Here is a 23,151-nt window from a genome sequence, read left to right on the forward strand (position 1 = left end):
ATGGACCTACGTGACCACAAAGAGGGTCAGCCTACTTCCTGATGGAGAATGCAGGGAGGTGTACTGAACCTGTACTCAGAATAAAACAAAGTGCATTATGGTCAAATGCATCTAATGGCTTTAATGAAGTGGCAGCTGTATTCATATAGATGATGTCACCATAGTCTAGGACCAGTAAGAACATCGATTGAATGATCTGCTTTGTACTATTAAGCAAGAGGCCTGACTTATTTCTATAGAAGACCCTTTTTAAACTCAGCATCTTAATGAACTAACTCATCAATATGTTTTTTAAAAGACAGCTTAACATCTAGACAGAAACCCAGCCTAAAACCCCAACTCAGCATCTTAATTAACTAACTCATCAATATGGTTTTTTAAAGACAGCTTCATGTCTATACAGAAACCCAGAACTAATACTCAAACTCAGCATCTTAATGAACTAACTCATCAATATGTTTTTTAAAAGACAGCTTAACGTCTAGACAGAAACCCAGCCTAAAACTCAAACTCAGCATCTTAATGAACTACCTCATCAATATGGTTTTTTTAAAGACAGCTTCATGTCTATACAGAAACCCAGCCTAAAACACCAACTCAGCATCTTAATGAACTAACTCATAAATATGTTTTTTTTAAAGACAGCTTAACATCAGATACACCATACAAGGTACATACACTTCAATCATTAATTATTTTTGTGCAATCTATAAAACAAGATATACTTAGTTTTTTTGTATTGTCATTACGGGTCTCGTCCCGTGTATTGTCATTTTGGGTCTCGTCCCAAGTATTGTCATTACGGGTCTCGTCCCGTGTATTGTCATTACGGGTCTCGTCCCGTGTATTGTCTTTAAGGGTCTCGTCCCGTGTATTGTCGTTACGGGTCTCGTCCCGTGTATTGTCATTACGGGTCTCGTCCCGTGTATTGTCGTTACGGGTCTGGTTCCGTGTAATGTCGTTACGGGTCTGGTCCCATGTATTGTTGTTACGGGTCTAGTCCCATGTATTGTCGTTACGGGTCTGGTCCCGTGTATTGTTGTTACGGGTCTCGTCCCGTGTATTGTCGTTACAGGTCTCGTCGTGTATTGTCGTTACGGGTCTCGTCCCGTGTATTGTCTTTAAGGGTCTCGTCCCGTGTATTGTCGTTACGGGTCTCGTCCCGTGTATTGTCGTAACGGGTCTCGCCCCGTGTATTGTCATTACGGGTCTCGTCCCGTGTATTGTTGTTATGTCAACACTGCGAAGTGGCTGGGATGTCCTCCACTGAGTCCACAGTCCTCTCCACCATAAACACCATCTGTTGTCTGCACACCTCTGACCACAGATCAAATTAAATGTTATTGGTCTCATACACATATTTCTCTGATATCGCAGGTGTAGTGAAACAGTGCAGTAATATCTAACAAAACAATACATGCAAATCCCCACAATTTATTTCAAGGATGAAGAAATATAGAAATAGTAGAACGATTAATGTCAGAGTCCGGAATATAAATATATACCGTTTGTTTACAATGTATATTTATTGCATTTTTTTTGTTTTGCCTTCACCTCCCTTATCTCACCTCACTTGCTCACATTGTATATAGACTTATTTTTCTACTGTATTATTGACTGTATGTTTGTTTTACTCCATGTGTAACTCTGTGTGGTTGTATGTGTCAGACTGCTTTGCTTTATCTTGGCCAGGTCGCAGTTGTAAATGAGAACTTGTTCTCAACTTGCCTACCTGGTTAAATCAAGGTGAAATAAAAAAAAATATGATGTTGTGTATAGACATTATGTAGCGTATATGAATATAAAAGGTGTGAACAGCAGAAGTTATATAGGATGAGCCTTGACTAGAATACAGGGTGGAGTACTGGGTGGTAGATGACTAGTAACAGTGACTAAAGTTCAGGTTTTATGGAACAGGGTTTAATTTTTCTGAGGGACAATCACACAAATGTTTACGCAAAAGACACACCAGAATGGCTTTCCAAGACTTATCATCAACTCAGTCTTCTGAAAACCTGTTTCCATCACATCTGTCGTGAGAAGTTTTATACGTTATGACTTTATTCACATAAAAACTTTGAATGGAAACGTGTTTAATCAAGCTATATACAGCCTAATTATTTTCCTAATTTTCAGCCTCGAGTCTTCTTGGTTATGACGCTACAAGCTTGGCACACCTGTATTTGGGGAGTTTCTCTCATTCTCTGCAGATCCTCTCAAGCTCTGTCAGGTTGGATTGGGAGCATTGCTGCACACCTATTTTCAGGTCTCTCCAGAGATGTTCGATCAGGTTCAAGTCTGGGCTTTGTCTGGGCCACTCAAGGACATTCCTAGACTTGTCCCGAAGCCACTTCAGCTTTGTCTTGGCTATGTGCTTAGGGTTGTTGTCCTGTTGGAAGGTGAACCTTTGTCCCAGTCTGAGGTCCTGAGCGCTCTGGTGCAGGTTTTCATCAAGGATCTCTCTGTACTTTGCTCCGTTCATCTTTCCCTCGATCCTGACGAGTCTCCCAGTCCCTGCCGCTGAAAAACATCCCCACAGCATGATGCTGCCACCACTTTGCTTCACCGTAGGAATGATGCCAGGTTTCCTCCAGACGTGACGCTTGGAATTCAGGCCAAAGAGTTCAATCTTGGTTTCATCAGACTAAAGAATCTTGTTTCTCATGGTCTGAGAGTCCTTTGGGTGCCTTTTGGCAAACTACAAGTGGGCTGTCATGTGCCTTTTACTGAGGAGCGGCTTCCATCTGGCTACTTTACCATAAAGGCCTGATTGGTGGAGTGCTGCAGAGATGGTTGTCCTTCTGGAAGGTTCTCCCATCTCCACAGAGGAACTCTTGAGCTCTGTCAGAGTGACCATCGGGTTCTTGGTCACCTCCCTGACCAAGGCCCTTCTCCTCCGAAGAGTCTTGGTGGGTCTTGGTGGTTCCAAACTACTTCCTTTTAAGAATGATCGAGGCCCTTGTGTGTTTTGGGACCTGCAATGCTGCAGAAATGCTTTGGTCCACTTCCCCAGATCCGTGACACAATCCTGTCTCGAAAGGAATATATCACATCAAATATAGGCTACTTAAACTTCATGACAGACCACACATTCCTCCGATTGTTGTTGAAAAACATTTCTTAAACGGAACAAAACGGAGATAAACATACCTGAATTTGTCCAATAGAAACTCTCGTTTGCAACTGTTGGACTAACCTAGATCAGCTAGATGCAGGCAAGAGTGTGCAAGGCGGTATTGAATGTGTCACTGTCTGTCCATGTTTCACTGTCTGTCACCTCAAATTTGCTCTCGACCTGTGTGCACCTACATTGTAAACTTTAATTTATAGGCTATGTTGTAGCAATCTCAAGATGGGTATAGGGGAAATGTTAGTATCATGTAGTAGCCTAAACCTATTGCGTTACATTGAACAGGGTGAATGGAATATGAATGACAGTCATCTAATATGGTGTAATAAAATTAAGGCCATGCTCATGAATAAACAAATCGTCCTGCCTCATCTTAAACGGCACTGACCACCACTGTTTGGGTGGTGGACCATTCTTGGTAAACATGGGAAACTGTTGAGCTGGAAAAACCCAGCAACTTTGCAGTTCTTGACACAAACCGGTGCACCTGGCACCTACTACCATCCCCTGTTCAAAGACACTTAAATATTCTGTCTTGCCCATTCACCCACTGAATAGCACACATACACAATCCATGTCTCATTTGTCTCAAGGCTTAAAAATCCTTATTTAACCTGTCTCCCCCCTTCATCTACACTGATTGAAGTGGATTTAACTTGGGATCATAGCTTTCACCTGTATTCACCTGGTCAGTTTATGTCATGGAAAGAGCAGGTGTTCTTAATGTTTTGCAGACTCAGTGTATAGCACTACAGATAATCAAGTGCTATTTGAATGTGATGCATTTGCTCTATTGTTTAGAGCGGGGTTGGGAAATTCCAGTCCTCGAGGGCCTGATTAGTGTCACAGTTTTGCCCCAGCTAACACACCTGACTCCAATAATCAACAATTCATGATCTTCAGTTTAGAATGCAGTTTGATTAATCAGCTGTGTTTGCTAGGGAGGGAGAAAAAGTGTGACACCAATCAGGCCCCCGAGGACTGGAGTTGCCCACCCCTGGTTTACAGGATGATTTGTATCTTAAAGAGCGTGGCTTTAAGGTAAAAGTACCGTCACATCTAGATAAAAACTAATGTGAAAAATGAACAGAGCAAATGTGTATTAAAACACTACCTATTCATATAAGTATTTATTAAGCATCTACATATTCATATTAAGCTTCTACGTCTGTGTACAGGACGGTTTTATTTGTAAGACGTAAGAGAAAATATATCAGCTTATTGTTAAATTATTATGACGTTCTTTCCAATTCAAAAAAGTGTAGTAACTATTGTTTCCAAACTGCGTTACCCACTCCAGCCAGCAGATGGCGAAGTGCGTCTTTCATTTGATGCTTCTTGCGTGACGTATAATTTACTGGACGGGGCGCTTCTTCAGGAACAACAACACGGCTACTCTTTCAACCACCTCGGTAGCTTGCTAGCCAACATAACATTGAAAGATTGACGCTTTGGACCATGTTAATGTACATTTGCTAATCTCAGTGTTGTAAACGCAGTTCAGTTGACGTATCAACTGGTTAACTTTAACCTAATTTGCTTGTTCAATTTGCAAACTTGTTAAATATTGATACTGAGCCTAGCACTAGGCTAGTCGCTAATGCTAACTAGCTAGCTAGCTAACATCCCTGATCATGAGTTCACTAAACTACTCATCCCCTGCTAAAGAAGAGGAGGTCTGCTGTATGCAGAAAAAAGCTCTGGGACTGAACAATGTCGTGGAAGAAGGAGAGGATGTTATAGAGGAAACAGAGGAAGAACGTTTTAGAGAGGAAGAGGATGCTATTTCAATAAAGGTGAAGAAGGAAGACGTTTTGGGAGTGAAAAAGGGGGAGACAGAATATCAGATTAACACCAGTGAGTATTGTCTTAAAAACAGGGGCACAAACTGTTGTTGAACTGATGTGTGGTTTTTAAGGGGCATTCTACTGAAGTTCTACACTTGAATATGTTGTTCTGTACTGTAGGAATTGTTGAAGGGGCAATCTGCCATTGGTACATATATTTTTGGGACTTTTCAATTAGATGTATTGAACTCTCCATGTGGTCTGTATAAAAGTTCCCCTCATCTAATACAACAGGCTTTTAAAATGCAATATTGGAGCATAATGTATACTTATATCAAAGGGATGCAAAAGGCACCCCTAGAAGGCCAGCATCCCGGAGTCGCCTCTTCACTGTGGACGTTGAGACTGGTGTTTTGTGGGTACTATTTAATGAAGCTGCAAGTTGAGGACTTGTGAGGCGTCTGTTTCTCAAACTAGACACTCTAATGTACTTGTACTCTTGCTCAGTTGTGCACCGGGGCCTCCCACTCCTTTTTCTATTCTGGTTAGCGCCAGTTTGTGCTGCTGTGTGAAGGGAGTAGTACACAGCTTTTTACGAGATCTTCAGTTTCTTGGCAATTTCTCGCATGGAATAGCCTTCATTTCTCAGAACCAGAATAGACTGACAAGTTTCAGAAGAAAGTTCTTTGTTTCTTGCCATTTTGAGCTTGTAATCGAACCCACAAATGCTGATGTTCCAGATACTCAACTAGTCTAAAGAAGGCCATTTTTATTTATATACTTTAATCAGAACAACAGTTTTCAGCTGTGCTAACATAATTGCAAAAGGGTTTTCTAGTGGTCAATTAGCCTTTTAAATGATAAACTTGGATTAGCTAACACAACGTGCCATTGGAACACAGGAATGATGGTTGCTGATAATGATCCTCTGTAGATAATAATGGGCCTCTATAATCCACAAATAATCAGCCATTTCCAGCTACAATAGTCATTTACAACATTAACAATGTCTACACTGTATTTACGATCAATTTAATGTGATTTTAATTGGCAAAAAGACATTTCTAAGTGACCCCGAACTTTTGAACGGTAGTGTATATCCTAACACGATCCATGTTGGAAACATCATTCTGCATGGATTCCGACTCTTTCAACTTGCAACAAAACAATTTTATGAAATCTAATTGGCTAAACGTTGTTTAACGCGGTCAAGTTTGGTTTTTGTGCAATCCTCAGAATCTCGTTTCATCATTCTACATTACGTATTGGCTATACAACACCTGAATTAGCCCATAAAGGGTCTTGGTCCAATGACCACCTATCGTTTTGAAACCTAGCTAGATAGCCAATGAGCTGGGCTTTCCAGCAGTATGTGAATGCCGTTTGTAGGACAAACAGCCATCATGCTAGAGCTGTGCACAACAGAGTTCATTCTCTGGTGAAAGGAAACAGGACGCACTGTAGTTTACGTTTCACAGCAGTTCCTTCTCTTCTACAAACTTCTCAAATCTGAAAAAGTTAAACATGGCTACTAAGAGTGGAAAAGCTAAATCTCAGTCCAAGTATACACATTTTGATGATATTATTGCAGAAATTGACCAGGAGAGTGACACAGAAGGAATGGATGAGGACTCTGTGAGTGACCACAGTTATGATTCCAGCGCGGAAGAAATGTTTTTGGAAGGAAAAGATCCACTTTTAGACCAGTAAGTAAAATAGGTTTTTGCTTCTCATGCTAATGCAGTTGTTTAAATGGTCGCATATTCATTTTATTTTTTATTTTTATTTATTTATATATACACTGCTCAAAAAAATAAAGGGAACACTTTATTGCAGACACATGCACATTTGTGGCCTGCTGGAGGTCATTTTGCAGGGCTCTGGCATTGCTCCTCCTTGCACAAAGGCGGAGGTAGCGGTCCTGCTGCTGGGTTGTTGCCCTCCTACGGCCTCCTCCACGTCTCCTGATGTACTGGCCTGTCTCCTGGTAGCGCCTCCATGCTCTGGACACTACGCTGACAGACACAGCAAACCTTTTTGCCACAGCTCGCATTGATGTGCCATCCTGGATGAGCTGCACTACCTGAGCCACTTGTGTGGGTTGTAGACTCCGTCTCATGCTACCACTAGAGTGAAAGCACCGCCAGCATTCAAAAGTGACCAAAACATCAGCCAGGAAGCATAGGAACTGAGAAGTGGTCTGTGGTCACCACCTGCAGAACCATTCCTTTATTGGGGGTGTCTTGCTAATTGCCTATAATTTCCACCTTTTGTCTATTCCATTTGCACAACAGCATGTGAAATTTATTGTCAATCAGTGTTGCTTCCTAAGTGGACAGTTTGATTTCACAGAAGTGATTGACTTGGAGTTACATTGTGTTGTTTAAGTGTTCCCTTTATTGTTTTGAACAGTATATGTTTATTATACCTGTTGATACAGGGCTCATATGTGAAACTATTCTAACTGAACATTTTCATTCACAGTGGCACTGATTCCGACTGGGAGCCCCCAGCGCCGCCCCCAGCGCCAACTTGTTCATCCAGCTGGACCCCTGCTGTCTCTGGGCCATCTACAGGTGTGAAGGCACCGACAAAGAAGCGGAAGAGGGGAAGTGTGCCACCTGCTAACAAAGGGACAGAAGGGCGTTGGCACACTGTCCTAGAAGATGATGTGGAGCCACCCCAACCAACTTTTCGGCCGAAAAGGAAGCCAGGACCTCAGGTGAACTCGACCACAACTTACAGCCCCCTTCAGCTTTTTCAGTTGTTTTTCACACAATCCGTTGTAGATTCGCTCGTGTCTAACACGAATAAGTATGGGAAGAAGAAGCAGGCAGGCAAAAAGGTAGCATGGAAGCCCATATCCATGTCAGACTTTTTCTGCTACCTTTCACTGGTCATCTACATGGGGCTGGTGAAGCTGAAAAGCCTGACGGACTACTGGAAAACGTCATCACTCTACCAACTGCCTTTCCCCATGACTGTTATGTCCTGCAAAAGGTTTCTGGTTCTTTCACAGGCGCTTCATATCAGTGACCCAAAGGTTGATGAAGAGAATGACAAGAAGAGAGGCACAGCAACGTTTGATAGACTGTGCAAAATAAAACCTCTCTACTCCAGTATTGTTGAGGCCTGCAAGACGTACTTTCAGCCAGCCCAGAACGTGTCAATCGATGAGAGGATGGTAGCCTCAAAGGCCAGAATTGGCCTCAAACAATACATGCGAAACAAACCAACCAAGTGGGGTTACAAGCTGTTTGTGTTGGCTGATTCTGTGTGTGCCTACACATGCAATTTTTTTGTCTATGAGGGGAGGAACAGTTTTGCTACCGGTAAGGGACTTGGCTATGACTCTGTAATGGAGTTATTGGATTTTCAACTGCTAGGGAAGGGCTACAAACTTTTTGTGGATAACTTCTACACAAGCCCTACCCTGTTTGCAGACCTTAGGAAGCGGGAAGTGTGGGCTTGTGGCACCATTCGTACCAACAGGGTGGGCTTTCCGAAGACGAAGGTGAACGACATGCCTAAGCAGGCTGAGCGGGGGACCATGCGATGGATCCGTGAAGATGGCCTGCTTTTTGTAAAGTGGATGGATACCAGAGAGGTGGTGATGTGCACAACAATCCACAAGTCCTTCAATGGGGATCATGTTGTCAGGCGTGTGAAGGACGGGGTATGGACCACCAAAAATGTCCCCATTCCAGCTGCAGTAAAGGACTACAACAAGAGCATGGGAGGTGTGGACCTATCAGATGCGCTGATAGGCTATTACAATGTTCTGCATAAGACAATGAAATGGTACAAGACCTTCTTCTATCATTTCGTCGACATTGCTGTGGTGAATGCATTCATCCTACACAAGGAAATGGCTAAGAGCTGTGGAAAGCCCTTCCTCTCACAGAAAGCCTTCAGAGAGCAGCTCATCAAGGAGCTTGCTGGCTACAGCACCACTGCACCACACCCTGTCCCTTCTGCTCCTGCCACAAGTGTTCATCTGCCCAAATATATTTGTGCAGGCATGGATGTGCCTAAGGGCCAAAAGGGCACAGCATGGAGGCGTTGCTGTGTTGTTTGCAAGATGAAGTCCCCCATCACCTGCACCACATGCTCGGTGACCCTCTGCTTTACATCAGAAAGAGACTGCTATGGCATCTGGCATCAGCAGCAGAATATTGTGTAGAGCTTTGGCAAAGTGGGTGGGGTTATATCCTTCCTGTTTGGCCCTGTCCGGGGGTCTCATCGGATGGGGCCACAGTGTCTCCTGACCCCTCCAGTATTTATGCTGCAGTAGTTTTCTATTAACAGTGTGATTTAGAGCAAAAAGCAGAAAAACAGGGACAAATCAGAAACCTGGAAAACCTAAACGGAGAAAATGGAATTGGGTAAAAAAAAAATAATAATAATTGATAGAGATGTTATATATAGATAGAGATGTTATAGAGCCCTAAATAATGTATAAATGTTCTCTTATTACTGGATTATCTAGGGATAGTGTAGAGTAACAGCTGTGTCCTGAAGTGACCTTTAACCTCCCTGCTCCTCAATACTTCTTCCACTGGATCAAAGCTTCAGCCAAGTAGGATACATGATAGTGGCAACACATGGAGTTGGGTTTGATATAGTCATGATAGGATACATGATAGTGGCAACACATGGAGTAGGGTTGGATATAGTCATGGTAGGATACATGATAGTGGCAACACATGGAGTAGGGTTGGATATAGTCATGGTAGGATACATGATAGTGGCAACACATGGAGTTGGGTTGGATATAGTAATGGTAGGATACATGATAGTGGAAACACATGGAGCTGGGTTTGATATAGTCATGGTAGGATACATGATAGTGGCAACACATGGAGTTGGGTTGGATATAGTCATGGTAGGATACATGATAGTGGCAACACATGGAGCTGGGTTTGATATAGTCATGGTAGGATACATGATAGTGGCAACACATGGAGTTGGGTTGGATATAGTCATGGTAGGATACATGATAGTGGAAACACATGGAGTTGGGTTGGATATAGTCATGGTAAGCAAAATACTTTACTCAACATATTGTGCAGCTTTCTGTAGCAGGATCTTTTTATGGGGGGTGCCCTTTTTTGTTTACACATCACACACATGGTTATGGGCTTTAAAAAGAAGACACCAGTACCATGTCAGATATAGTTTAAATGTATTCATATTTGAGTTTGCATCCCAATATGACACTTTAAATACATAACAGAAGACTGAAATGTAACAAAATGCCTATTGTGTTTATTGAACTGTACACTGAGATGTTCAGTTGGTCAACATTCCTCTCCAGTGATTCCCCAACATCTTGTCAACATGTGCCGCAAAAATGGAGCTGATATCTAATACCAGTCATTCTTTATAGACATGTTTTCATTACAAGGCTTAGGCCTCTCATATAGTCTGCAAAAACCTCTCCAAAATGTCACATTTTTTAAACATCTTTATTTTCATGCATATAACTAATAATATAATATTTTTTATTACCAAATTCTATCTTTTGTGTGGACAATATTTTTTTCATGTTTTCATGAGTGTTTGAGATTAGGTCCCTGAATGGTCAAAAACCTCTTCAAATAGAAGTACGTTTACAGCACAATATATCTTACAGGTAGGTCCTCTCTCACTCTCTCTCATCATGTCACAGCTGACAGGCTCCCAGAGGAAGGGTAGGTCCTCTCTCACTCTCTCTCATCATGTCACAGCTGACAGGCTCCCAGAGGAAGGGTAGGTCCTCTCTCACTCTCTCTCATCATGTCACAGCTGACAGGCTCCCAGAGGTAGGGTAGGTCCTCTCTCACTCTCTCTCATCATGTCACAGCTGACAGGCTCCCAGAGGTAGGGTAGGTCCTCTCTCACTCTCTCATCATGACACAGCTGACAGGCTCCCAGAGGAAGGGCAATAAAAGGCCCCAGCTCACTCAACTGCCCCTCCCCTCTCCAACAGACATCAACCCAGAACATCCTGAAGACAGAACATCTAAAAGATCATCTGGGAATCCTTTCTTCCTCATGGAGCTTTTCAAAAGTGAGGTGAATATTCAATGTGATGTTTGTTCAGTGCCTTCGGAAAGTATTCAGACACCATTACTTTTTCCACATTTTGTTAAGTTACAGCCTTATTTTAAAATGGATGTAAAAAAATATATTTATATATTCAGCAAACTACACACAATAGCCCATCATTTGGGGCGGCAGGTAGCCTATTGGTTAAAGCATTGGGCTAGTAACCAAAAGGTTGATGGATCGAATCCCAGAGCTGACAAGGTAAAAATCTGTTGTTCTGACCCTGAACAAGGCACTGTTCAGCGGTAGGCCGTCATTGTAAATAAGAATTTGTTCTTAACTGACTTGCCAAGTTAAATATAAAACATTTAAATGACAAAGGAAAAACAGGTTTATAGAAACATTTAAAGATAAAAAATATACCTTCTTTACATAACAGTAAGTATTCAGACCCTTTATTATGAGACTGTCAGAGTAAAAACCAAGCCATGAGGTAGAAGGAATTGTCTGTAGAGCTCCGAGACAGGATTGGGTCGAGGCACAGATCTTGGGAAGGGTACCAACACGTTTCTGCAGCATTGGAGGTCCCAAAGAACAGAGTGGCCTCCATCATTCTAAAATGGAAGAAGTTTGGAACCACCAAGACTCTTCCTAGAGCTTGCGGCACGGCCAAACTGAGCAGTCGGGGGAGATGGACCTTGGTCAGGGAGGTGACCAAGAATCCGATGGTCACTCTGACAGAGCTCTAGAGTTCCTCTGTGGAAATGGGAGAACCTTCCAGAAGGACAACTATCTCTCCACCTCTCCACCAATCAAGCCTTTATGGTAGAGTGGCCTGACGGAAGCCACTCCTCAGTAAAATGCACATGACAGCCCACTTGGAGTTTGCCAAAAGGCACCAAAAGGACTTTCAGACCATGAGAAACCAGATTCTCTGGTCTGATGAAACCAAGATTGAACTCTTTGGCCTGAATGCCAAGCGTCACGTCTGGAGGAAACCTGGCACCATCCCTAGGGTGAAGCATGGTGGTGGCAGCGTCATGCTGTGGGGATGTTTTTCAGCAGCAGGGACTAGGAGATTAGTCAGGATCAAGGGAAAGATGAACAGAGCAAAGTAGAGAGAGATCCTTGATGAAAACCTGCTCCAAAGCGCTCAGACAATGCAGTAGTGGCTTCGGGTCAAGTCTCTGGTCTCTGAATGTCCTTGAGTGGCCGAGCCAGAGCCCGGACTTGAACCCGATCTAACATCTCTGGAGAGACCTGAAAATAGCTGTGCAGCGACGCTCCCCATCCAACCTGACAGAGCTTGAGAGAATCTGCAGAAAAGAATGGGAGAAACTCCCCAAATACAGGTGTGCCAAGCTTGTAGCGTCATACCCAAGAAGACTCAATGCTGTAATCGCTGCCAAAGGTCCTTCGACAAAGTACTGAGTAAAGCGTCTGAATACTTATGTAAATGTTATTTTTCAGTTTTTAATAAATTAACAACAATTTCTAAAGACCTGTTTTGTTTTGTCATTATGGGATATTGTGTGTAGATTGATGAGAGGGAAAAAAGTATTTAATACACAGGCTGTAACGTAACAAAATGTGGAAAAAGTCAAGGGGTCTGAATACTTTCTGAAGGCATTGTATATAGCCATGTTATAAAGTATGAAAAGGCTTGTTCATTCACATCATCATATTTGTATATATCCTAATTAATAAACTTTGGATGGAAACATGATTATTATTTATTTAACAAGGTAAGTCAACTGAGAACACATTCTCAATTACAGCAACAACCTGGGGAATAGTTACAGGGGAGAGGAGGGAGAATGCATGAGCCAAATTGTAAACTGGGGATGATTAGGTGACCATGATGGAATGAGGGCCAGATTGGGAATTAATCCAGGACACCAGAGTTAACACCCCTACTCTTATGATAAGTGCAATGGGATCTTTAGTGACCACAGAGAGTCATGACACCCGTTTAACGTCCCATCTGAAAGATGGCAACCGACACAAGGCAATGTCCCCAATCTGAATACTTTCCAAAGGCACTGGAAGTGATTGAGGAGAGACCATAATTGCTATGTTCCAATTAAAATGATTGACCCATAAGAGAACACATGACCAAAGCAAGGCGTGACCATTTAGAAATAAAACAATATTCTTAATGATAAACATAATCTAATAGACAAATGTTTGCATAACCAACCAGGACCAACCCTGTTTAGCTTCAGAAGCAAGCCAGCTGTGGGAAGTAGGGTGGTATGCTGCTGGCTCCAAAATCAAGCTATATACAGCCTAATTGTTTCCCCTCAGGAAGCTCTGGTAAACAGTTGATGTAGTACACTGCTGCCACCACCAGGCCTGGAGGGCATTTTGACTTTGTTGATAGCGAGTTGTGTTGCTAAAAACGTAGCAGCTAGCTAACTGGCTACTGATCAACCTATTGTGTGGATTGAACATTCACATTCATATTGGACAGCCTTACCTGTATAGTAGCACCAACACCCATCAGCCCAATCTCTTCTTGATGTCAAAGCTGCAGTGTATTGTTGCTATAGGAGTATTAAATTAATGAATAATCCTATTTATTTAAAGCCCCGCTAAGATGTCACCATACTATTCCTTTAAAGCCCCTCTGTCAGATATAAATCATCAGAGTGGGAAACCAACTGACATGGAAACAATGGAGCAAATGTATCACTATCAGAGGGGTGTATTATGACATCAGATAGAACTACTCAGACATTCCAAATATCACTTGATTATCAGATGGATGTATTATGACATCATATAGAACTACTCAGACATTCCAAATATCACTTGATTATCAGAGGGGTGTATTATGACATCAGATAGAACTACTCAGACATTCCAAATATCACTTGATTATCAGATGGATGTATTATGACATCATATAGAACTACTCAGACATTCCAAATATCACTTGATTATCAGAGGGGTGTATTATGACATCAGATAGAACTACTCAGACATTCCAAATATCACTTGATTATCAGAGGGGTGTATTATGACATCAGATAGAACCCCGCCCACATTCCACTGAAAAGGCAGCGCGCGAAATTCAAAAAATATTTTTCCGAAATATTTAGCTTTCACACATTAACAAGTCCAATACAGCAAATGAAAGAAACATCTTGTGAATCCAGCCAACATGTCCGATTTTTTAAATGTTTTACAGCGAAAACACCACGTATATTTATGTTAGCTCACCACCAAATACAAAAAAGCACAGACATTTCTTTCACAGCACAGGTAGCTTGCACAAAACCAACCAAACTAACCAAGAACCAACCAAACTAACCAAGAAACAACTTCATCAGATGACAGTCTTATAACATGTTATACAATAAATCTATGTTTTGTTCGAAAAATGTGCATATTTCAGGTATAAATCATAGTTTTACATTGCAGCTACAATCACAAATAGCACCGAAGCAGCTAGAACAATTACAGAGACCAACGTGAAATACCTAAATACTCATCATAAAACATTTATGAAACATACATGGTGTACAGCAAATGAAAGACAAACATCTTGTGAATCCAGCCAATATTTCAGATTATTTAAGTGTTTTACAGCGAAAACACAATATAGCATTATATTAGCTTACCACAATAGCCAAAAACACAACCCATTTATCAGCAGCAAAAGTTAGCGATCGCAAAAAACCAGCAAAAGATATATAATTTTTCACTAACCTTGACAAGCTTCATCAGATGACAGTCCTATAACATCAGGTTATACAATACACTTATGTTTTGTTCGAAAATGTGCATATTTAGAGCTGAAATCTGTGGTTATACATTGTGAAAACGATGCAACTTTTTTACAGAATCTCCGGATATATTTCTGACACTCACCTATTCTGACCAAATAACTCATAATAAACTTTACTAAAAAATACATGTTGTACAGCAAATGATAGATACACTAGTTCTTAATGCAATCGCCGTGTTAGAATTCTAAAAATTACTTTAGTACGACATACAGCTTACGTTATAGCGAGACAGCGCCAAAAATCAGGGCGGAAAATAATACTAAACATTTGACAGAAATACGAAATAACATCATAAATGGGTCCTACTTTTGCTGAGCTTCCATCAGAATCTTGTACAAGGGGTCCTTTGTCCAGAATAATCGTTGTTTGGATTTAGAATGTCCTCTTCGTCTGTCGAATTAGCAACCAAAGCTAGCCAAGTGGCGCGAAGCTGTCCATCGTCACCAAACGCAGAGAACGGAAAACGCCAAAACTCCCGATAAACTTTCAATAATCTGATAAAACTATATTGAAAAAAACATACTTTACGATGATATTATCACATTTATCAAATAAAATCAAAGCCGGAGATATTAGCCGTCTATAACGAAAGCTTTTCAGAAGGCAATCCAGAGTTCCTTCCCGCGCCTTCCTGAACAAAGGAAATTGGGCTCATGTCATTCCAAGAGCTCTCTTTTGACCTCAGATCAAGCTATACACTCCATTTCACCTCTCACTGCCTATTGACATCTAGGTGAAGGCGTATGAAGTGCATGTTTATCCATAGATTTCAAGCAAATGAATAGGGAGGCCCTGGAACAGAGCCTCGATTTCAGATTTTTCACTTTCTGACAGGAAGTTTGCTGCAAAATGAGTTCTGTTTTACTCACAGATATAATTCAAACGGTTTTAGAAACCTGAGAGTGGTTTCTATCCAATAGTAATAATAATATGTATATTGTACGAGCAAGAATTGAGTACGAGGCAGTTTAATTTGGGAACGATTTTTTACAAAGTGAAAACAGCGCCCCCCTATCCCAAAGAGGTTTTAACTTGTATTTTTCCATTCGGCACATGGGAATTCAACAGCAAAAGTATTTTTTGGTCTCGTAAAGCCTTTGATCAGCAATAAGTCTGTCTGATAAAAACATTTCTTGTGGAAAAATGCATATATTGTGTAATGCAGATTTTAGAATATTCACATGAACATCTGTTGCAAATTACATGGAAACTTAGCTACTAAGGTGGATATTGATCCAACACCTGCCGCTTATTCAAACCAGCCCACTAGGCACAAACGTCAGTTCAACATCTAGTTTCTATTTACATTTCTTTGAGTCGTCAACTAAAGTCAATTCAACATGAAATCAACATAAAATGTCACCTGTCATTGGATTTAGGTTGCAAGTCCATGAAACAAAAGGTGTTTTGTTGAAATGACGTGGAAACGTTTATTCAACCAGTGGAAGCTTGCACCCAGGAAAGTGGAACGAGGAACTCTTCTTTGAGACAATGATGAAACAGCAATCCGTGGGAGAGTTGTGGTGGATATTATAAAATAAGGATCTGCTGGAGTCCAAGTCAAACCAAGATTCTTTATTTCTGAGCTCAGAGAGAATAACAGTTACACAGCGCAGTGTAGACAGTCTGAATTCCTGAAGCATTGGGTGATGAGCACATATCTTTATAGTTTCCTGTTCCTGGGAGGGACTTTATTCATACAAAGACGCAGGGGCAGCTGGTTTGCAACGCAGGATGATACTCCCAGGAACAGGAGATTATAATAGGTCAGTTTCACAAGGTTCGTCTGTGGTGGTTAATTTCTGTATTACCAAATGAGGAGAGACAAACTTCACACACCAATCAGAGTTATACTTAAAAACTTCACACACCAATCAGAGTTATACTTAAACTACATCTTTAATAATAAGATCTTTGCAATGACTTTCAACAATTCACTATTTCTAATGAGCCGTTGAGAGTGGCAACACAATGGCTACTGAAATATTTTATAGCAAAGATCCACCCCCCTAGTCGACATAACAAACCACAGATATTAGGAACAGTTCACAAAGTGAGACTTTATAATGAGAAAGGAGTATCCCGTAGCCAGATAGCGTTCGCTATAATTTATCGTTCAGTTTGGTCCCTAAGACGAGGTTCTAATCTCGTTCCTGGTACTTCATATCACAAAAACACCAACTCATCCAATGGCATAACTCAATTGTCAACTCTAGATACTCCCATCTCAAGTAAAACCCCTTCTTGACCCCACTCCTGGACAAGCTCACTGAGGGGAGTGAGCCTCTAGGTCATACACTATCCCAGGATAAGTGCAACATCAGAGAGGACATACAATGGTTCCAGACACTGCCATACACCTCCCCCCAATGCCAAAGGAGGGAGTGACTTGCGCACAGACATTGTGGAAACCAGTAATTGGTTCCCCATTAATCACACCATCCCTTCACATAGTTTAACAGATACATTCACATATGAAGACAATGTTCCCTCCTGTCCTCTTCCCTTCCTGATATTCTGCATAGCACCAGGGACATGTGAAAGACAAGCCTGACCTCTCCCCTCTCTGGGCCCCAGGTGACTGAGCACCCAACTGAGGGAAGAAGTGCAACTGCCATCACCAGAGTCCGAAGGGATACATTCTAATAACAAGTATATCACATCAGCATATTATGCAGATAAGACATCTTAATTATCTATGTTACCCAACTAATTCTGATTCATCCACCACAAGTCACATACTCAGATATGTGGACACATACAATTAACATTTTGCATTACAGAGTCTGTGAACATTTTCATTTCATTAAATCATCAGTGGGCCAACATTGCAAATGTAAACAACGGAACAAATGCATCACATCCAAATATCACTTGATTATCTGCAGTGCTAGAGGAATGACACACAGATAAACACACACACAGTGTCAGAGTTTTAAAAAAAGGACCATTTAAAACAGAAGGAATCTGACCTACTCTATATTCAAACTCCATATTCAATTCATGTTTTCTAATAAAAACATACAAATATATGTTTTAGTATACTTTGTACAATTCAAGTTCATATGGTAAAAACAGGTAATCATTAGCAGTCAACAATATAAGACAGCAAGTCCTCTGTGTGTACTCTCTCATGCCATTTCAGCTCCCCCAGCTGGTTGAAACACTTTCCACATTGGGAGCAATGGTAAGGCTTCTCCCCTGTGTGTATTCTCTCATGCCATTTCAGCTCCCCCGGCTGGTTGAAACTCCTTCCACATTGGGAGCAGCGGTAAGGCTTCTCCCCTGTGTGTATTCTCTCATGCCGTTTCAGGTCCGCAGGCCGGTTGAAACCCTTTCCACACTGGTAGCAGTGGTACGGCTTCTCCCCTGTGTGTATTCTCTCATGTTGGTTCAGGTTTCCTTTATGGCAAAAACTCCTTCCACACTGGGAGCAGTGGTAAGGCTTCTCCCCTGTGTGCATTCTCTCATGTTGGTTCAGGTCCCATAACCGGTTACAACCCTTTCTACAGTGGGAGCACTGGTGTCGTCTTGCTGGTTTGGACGTCCCTGGCTCTGGTTCCTCTGAGTCTGGTCTTTCTCCTGCCAAAGACAGTGTTTAAAAAAAATAGAGACCTGAATGAAACCTCCACATGATAAAACAACCATGCTACGAGGGTAAATCCTGAATCAGATCTCTCAATAACCTGAGGCCAGTTTTAACAATCTTTGTGTGATTTTAAAACAAATGTTGTAGAGCATCCTGGTAATTACTGATATGTTTACATTACTTATTTTATTCATCCTGTTTTACAAGTCAGAACACAAAAAACTAAATAGTTCTAGGACACTAGAACACAGACGTCGCTGGATTCCAATTGAGCTGGTGGTTCTAAATATATAACTTTCATAGCTGTATGATACAGAATGTGACCTACACACTTCCTTAAACATAAAATAACTAAAGAAGTAATTTTGTGTGGAGGTCCAAAACTTGTTTTTACGTCGAAGATACAAAGCACATCAGTAACATATCCACCGTGGTTGAAAGGGGCTGTTTAAATGGACCAATTTCTTATTTAGACGTTCACAGATTTAAACATTTTTGACTAGCGCTGATGTCATATTTTGGGTAAAGTTAAGAATAAGGTGAAATATTTGGGTAGCTGTTCCTAAAACTGAGAGTAACTACAATAAACAAAAATATAAACTTAACATGTAAAGTGTTGGATGTTTCATAAGCTGAAAAAAAAGACTGCAGAATTTTTTACATCCCTGTTAGTCAACATTTATTCTTTGCCAAGATAATCCATCCACCTGACAGGTGTGGCATATCAAGAAGCTGATTGAACAGCTTGATTATTACACAGGTGCACCTTGTGCTGGGGATAATAAAAGGCCACTCGAAAATGTGCAGTTTTGTCACACAACAATGCCACAGATCTCTGAGGGAGTGGGCAACCTGCATGCTGACTGCAGGAATGTCCACTGGAGCTGTTGTCAGGGAATTTAATGTACAGTACAGGTCAAAAGTTTGGACTCACCTACTCATTCAAGGGTTTTTCTTTATTTTTACTATTTTCTACATTGTAGAATAATAGAGAAGACATCAAAATTATTAAAAAACACATGGAATCATGTAGTAACCACAAGTGTTAAACAAATCAAAATATATTAGATTCTTCAAAAGTAGCCACCCTTTGCCTTGACAGCTTTGCACACTCTTGGCTTTCTCTCAACCAGCTTCACCTGGAATGCTTTTCAAACAGTATTGTAGGAGTTCCCACATATGCTGAGAACTTGTAGGCTGCTTTTCCTTCACTCTGTAATCCAACTCATCCCAAACCATCTCGATTTGGTTGAGGTCGGGGGATTGTGTAGGCCAGGTCATCTGATGCAGCACTCCATCACTCTCCTTCTTGGTCAAATAGCTCTTACACAGCCTGGAGGTGTGTTGGGTCATTGTCCTGTTGAAAAACAAATGACAGTGGGACTAAGCCCAAACCAGATGGGATGGCATATCGCTGCAGAATGCTGTGGTAGCCATGCTGGTTAAGTGTGACTTGAATTCTAAATAAATCACTGACATTGTCAACAGCAAAGCACCTGCACACCATCACATCTCCTCCTCCATGCTTCACGGTGGGAACAACACATGCTGAGATCATCCGTTCACCTCCCCCGCATCTCACAAAGACATGATGCGTGGAACCAAAAATCTCAACTTTGGACTCATTAGACCAAAGGACAGATATCCACCGGTCTAATGTCCATTGCTCGTTTTTCTTGGCCCAAGCAAGTCTCTTCTTCTTATTGGTGTACTTTAGTAGTGGTTTCTTTGCAGCAATTCAACCATGAAGGCCTGATTCACGCAGTCTCCTCTGAACAGATGATGTTGAGATGTCTGTTTCATTCCAAAGTTTAATTCTATAGGCCCATTGTGTAACGACTAGTCGCAGCTTTAGAGTAAAAGGTAAGTCCCGGAAGGTAAACTCATACAGGCTGGTACCTGTAGGGTAAGTCCTAGGGGGTAAATACCGGCGGGGTTGGTTCCCTGCAAAACTACAAAGGGGTGAGAGCCTAGTTGTAGTAGCCACATAAGTATATAGTAAGTCCCGAGCAGAATAGATCTGTGGAGGGTAAGTCTCATAAGTCCCGAGCAGGATAGTTCCTGTGGAGGGTGTAATCTCATAGAGGGGAAGACCTGAACAGGGTAATCCTGTGGAGGGTGTAATCTCATAGAGGGGAAGACCTGAACAGGGTAATCCTGTGGAGGGTGTAATCTCATAGAGGGGAAGACCTGAACAGGGTAATCCTGTGGAGGGTGTAATCTCATAGAGGGGAAGACCTGAACAGGGTAATCCTGTGGAGGGTGTAATCACATAGAGGGGAAGACCTGAACAGGGTAATCCTGTGGAGGGTGTAATCTCATAGAGGGGAAGACCTGAACAGGGTAATCCTGTGGAGGGTGTAATCTCATAGAGGGGAAGACCTGAACAGGGTAATCCTATGGAGGGTGTAATCTCATAGAGGGGAAGACCTGAACAGGGTAATCCTGTGGAGGGTAAAACAATCGTGTAACGGTATATAGACCTGTAAGAAGGGCAACAGGCCCGGTAGCAGTGGACGTGAGAGCGCAGGGTGTGAGTGTAGGGCAACAGGCCCGGTAGCTGTGGACGTGAGAGCGCAGGGTGTGAGTGTAGGGCAACAGGCCCGGTAGCTGTGGACGTGAGAGCGCAGGGTGTGAGTGTAGGGCAACAGGCCCGGTAGCAGTGGACGTGAGAGCGCAGGGTGTGAGTGTAGGGCAACAGGCCCGGTAGCAGGGGACGTGAGAACGCAGTGTGTGAGTGTGTGTGTGTAAAAGAGGTTGGTTTATGCCTATGGGGAGAGGGCGCGATGAGAGATGAGGGTTATCAATAATAGTGATATTTGAGGAAGTACTGGAATAGGACATAAAGTCCTGTCCGTATTCTCCAGTAATGGATTCGCAGACGTTTATGGTATCGGTTCTAATACAAGGTATTAAGTGCCGTGACCAATTAATTATTATCCTGGGAAGTGTGTAGTGCTATCTTAGAAAATAGTTAATAGAAGGTGTGTATTATAGACGGGAGTGAAGAAATCTAAAATACCCTGAACTCCGTCGGGAGTGTTTAGGGAATAATAACTATTGACATGGCGACAAACGGACCCGTTCCTCCCTGTAAAATAGGGCCAGTAGAACTGAAGAAAGCCATGGAGGCGCTAAAAGAAGAGCACGAGCATTCTACCAATTCACCTGGAATATGGGAAACATTCAGCCAACTGGATTAAATAGGACAACACTTTCCCTGCTGAAGGAGAACTCAAATCAAATAAAGAATTCAGGGAGGCAATTAAGACTTGGCACAAGGACATAACACCAGAATCAAAAGCTCAATATATACCAGTGTTTTGATGTCAGCATTCTATCAACAGAAAATGCATAACGATAACCCCAGAAAGTGTAACACCAGTACACTAATACAGAAGGACTGAGAACGGGAGTGTATTAGCGCTTCTGCTTTAATGACGGGGTTGAACCCTGTGATCAACACGATAATTGCGGGGGTAGTAGATTTAATTCAAGACAACGTTTTGAGGGTGGAATATGACTTCGCTCACCTCGCAGACGTGCGAGGGGTTAATAGGACCATAGAGAAAATCACTACATTTACATTACATTTTACATTTTAGTCATTTAGCAGACGCTCTTATCCAGAGCGACTTACAGTAGAGTGCATACATTTTTACATACTGAGACAAGGATATCCCTACCGGCCAAACCCTCCCTAACCACTAACTATGGTTTCAATGGCCAGGATCAAACTAAGAAACGTAGCGAACAAACATCAAAGTGTAAGGAGATGGCTCCCTGTTTTAGATGTGGGACTATCGGGCATTGGAAGAATGAGTGTAAGGTGATACTGGAACCTAGTGCATTAGCAGGAAATGCAGCTATACAAGAGTTTGCATCTTTTTCAAAAGATCAACAAATACTGGTTTTGAGGTTAGCAGGAATAGAACTTTCACCTAGAGGTGTATAGTCTGTTGGATCGATAAGTGGTTCATAGAGGTTACAGTTTCTATGTGGTGGAAGACGTGTTAGATCACGTTGTACCTAACTTTTAGCAGAGTACCGATGGGATTTACAAATAGTCCCACTTGGTATCATTTTGCATTGAAACAATCGTTAAAAGGGTGTCAATTGTAGGTTCTGTATTGGTACAATACGTGGATGATTTGTTATTGGCGCCGAAAGACGATGAAACTCCTATGCGAGACCTCACCACATTGGTAGACTATGTGAAAAACCCTTGAATGAGTAGGTGTTCTAAAACTTTTGACCAGTAGTGTACAATAATATATCTGTAGATCAGATGTTAATGAAGCAATACAGACCACATTGAAGTGTCTGGAGTTTAGTTTGTGTGTTCTAGAGTCTTGTAAAGAAAGGGGGGGTTGACTGGGACAGGCAATGTAACATCCATAATGTTTTGAGAAAAAGTTTTTGTAAAACATGCACCTTACATTAGATTATCTTGAAACTCTCTCTCTAAAGCTAACTTACACCAAGGTTTTATATGTTCTATTGGTTTCTCTCTGTTCATTGGCAGAATCCCTTTTCAGTGTTATTTTATTCATAACATCCATATCTACCATACTATCTTCCTGTCAACTAACAGAACTCTGCTGGTTGTCCTGGTAACAGATACCAGTGGGCAGATCTATTGTATTTGTTCAAACTAAACTACAGCACTTACTTTGATGAGTCAAATCTGATCCTTTCTTCTCTTCTCCTCCTCTCACAGTTCCACTCAGCCCCGTTGTTTTCCTGCAGTCCACCAGCAGCACAGACAACCTCTTCATACCCAGCAGTAAGGTGCTACCGGGAGAGGCACGAAACGGGGAC

General features: G+C 41.8%; 2 protein-coding genes across 2 annotated transcripts in view; one reads left to right on the forward strand and one right to left on the reverse strand.

Moving 5' to 3' along the window:
• The first annotated feature begins 6,580 nt into the window (after positions 1-6,580).
• LOC120023433 (piggyBac transposable element-derived protein 4-like) lies at positions 6,581-9,100 on the forward strand. Its single transcript, XM_038967454.1, has 3 exons — positions 6,581-6,623; positions 7,402-8,399; positions 8,937-9,100. The coding sequence occupies exons 1-3, from the start codon at positions 6,589-6,591 to the stop codon at positions 9,098-9,100; spliced, it is 1,197 nt and encodes a 398-aa protein (XP_038823382.1). The 5' UTR covers positions 6,581-6,588.
• An 8,840-nt stretch (positions 9,101-17,940) lies between these two features.
• LOC120023442 overlaps positions 17,941-23,151 on the reverse strand; it is a gene marked incomplete at both ends in the record, with an annotated part of 359,115 nt that continues 353,904 nt past the window's right edge. Inside the window, 1 exon segment of the mRNA XM_038967467.1 lies at positions 17,941-18,212. Coding sequence (XP_038823395.1) covers positions 17,941-18,212 — 272 coding nt within the window.

The sequence above is a fragment of the Salvelinus namaycush genome, chromosome 2 (genome assembly GCF_016432855.1).
Source record: "Salvelinus namaycush isolate Seneca chromosome 2, SaNama_1.0, whole genome shotgun sequence".
In the NCBI taxonomy this organism is placed as follows: Eukaryota; Metazoa; Chordata; class Actinopteri; order Salmoniformes; family Salmonidae; genus Salvelinus; species Salvelinus namaycush.

Excerpts from the sequence above, each read along its gene's own strand:
- LOC120023433 (XM_038967454.1), top strand. The coding sequence starts at position 6,589 with ATGTTTTTGGAAGGAAAAGATCCACTTTTAGACCA. Across the intron at positions 6,624-7,401 it reads AAAGATCCACTTTTAGACCA|TGGCACTGATTCCGACTGGG; the intron begins GTAAGTAAAATA and ends TTTCATTCACAG. Across the intron at positions 8,400-8,936 it reads GTGGGCTTGTGGCACCATTC|GCATGGATGTGCCTAAGGGC; the intron begins GTACCAACAGGG and ends ATATTTGTGCAG.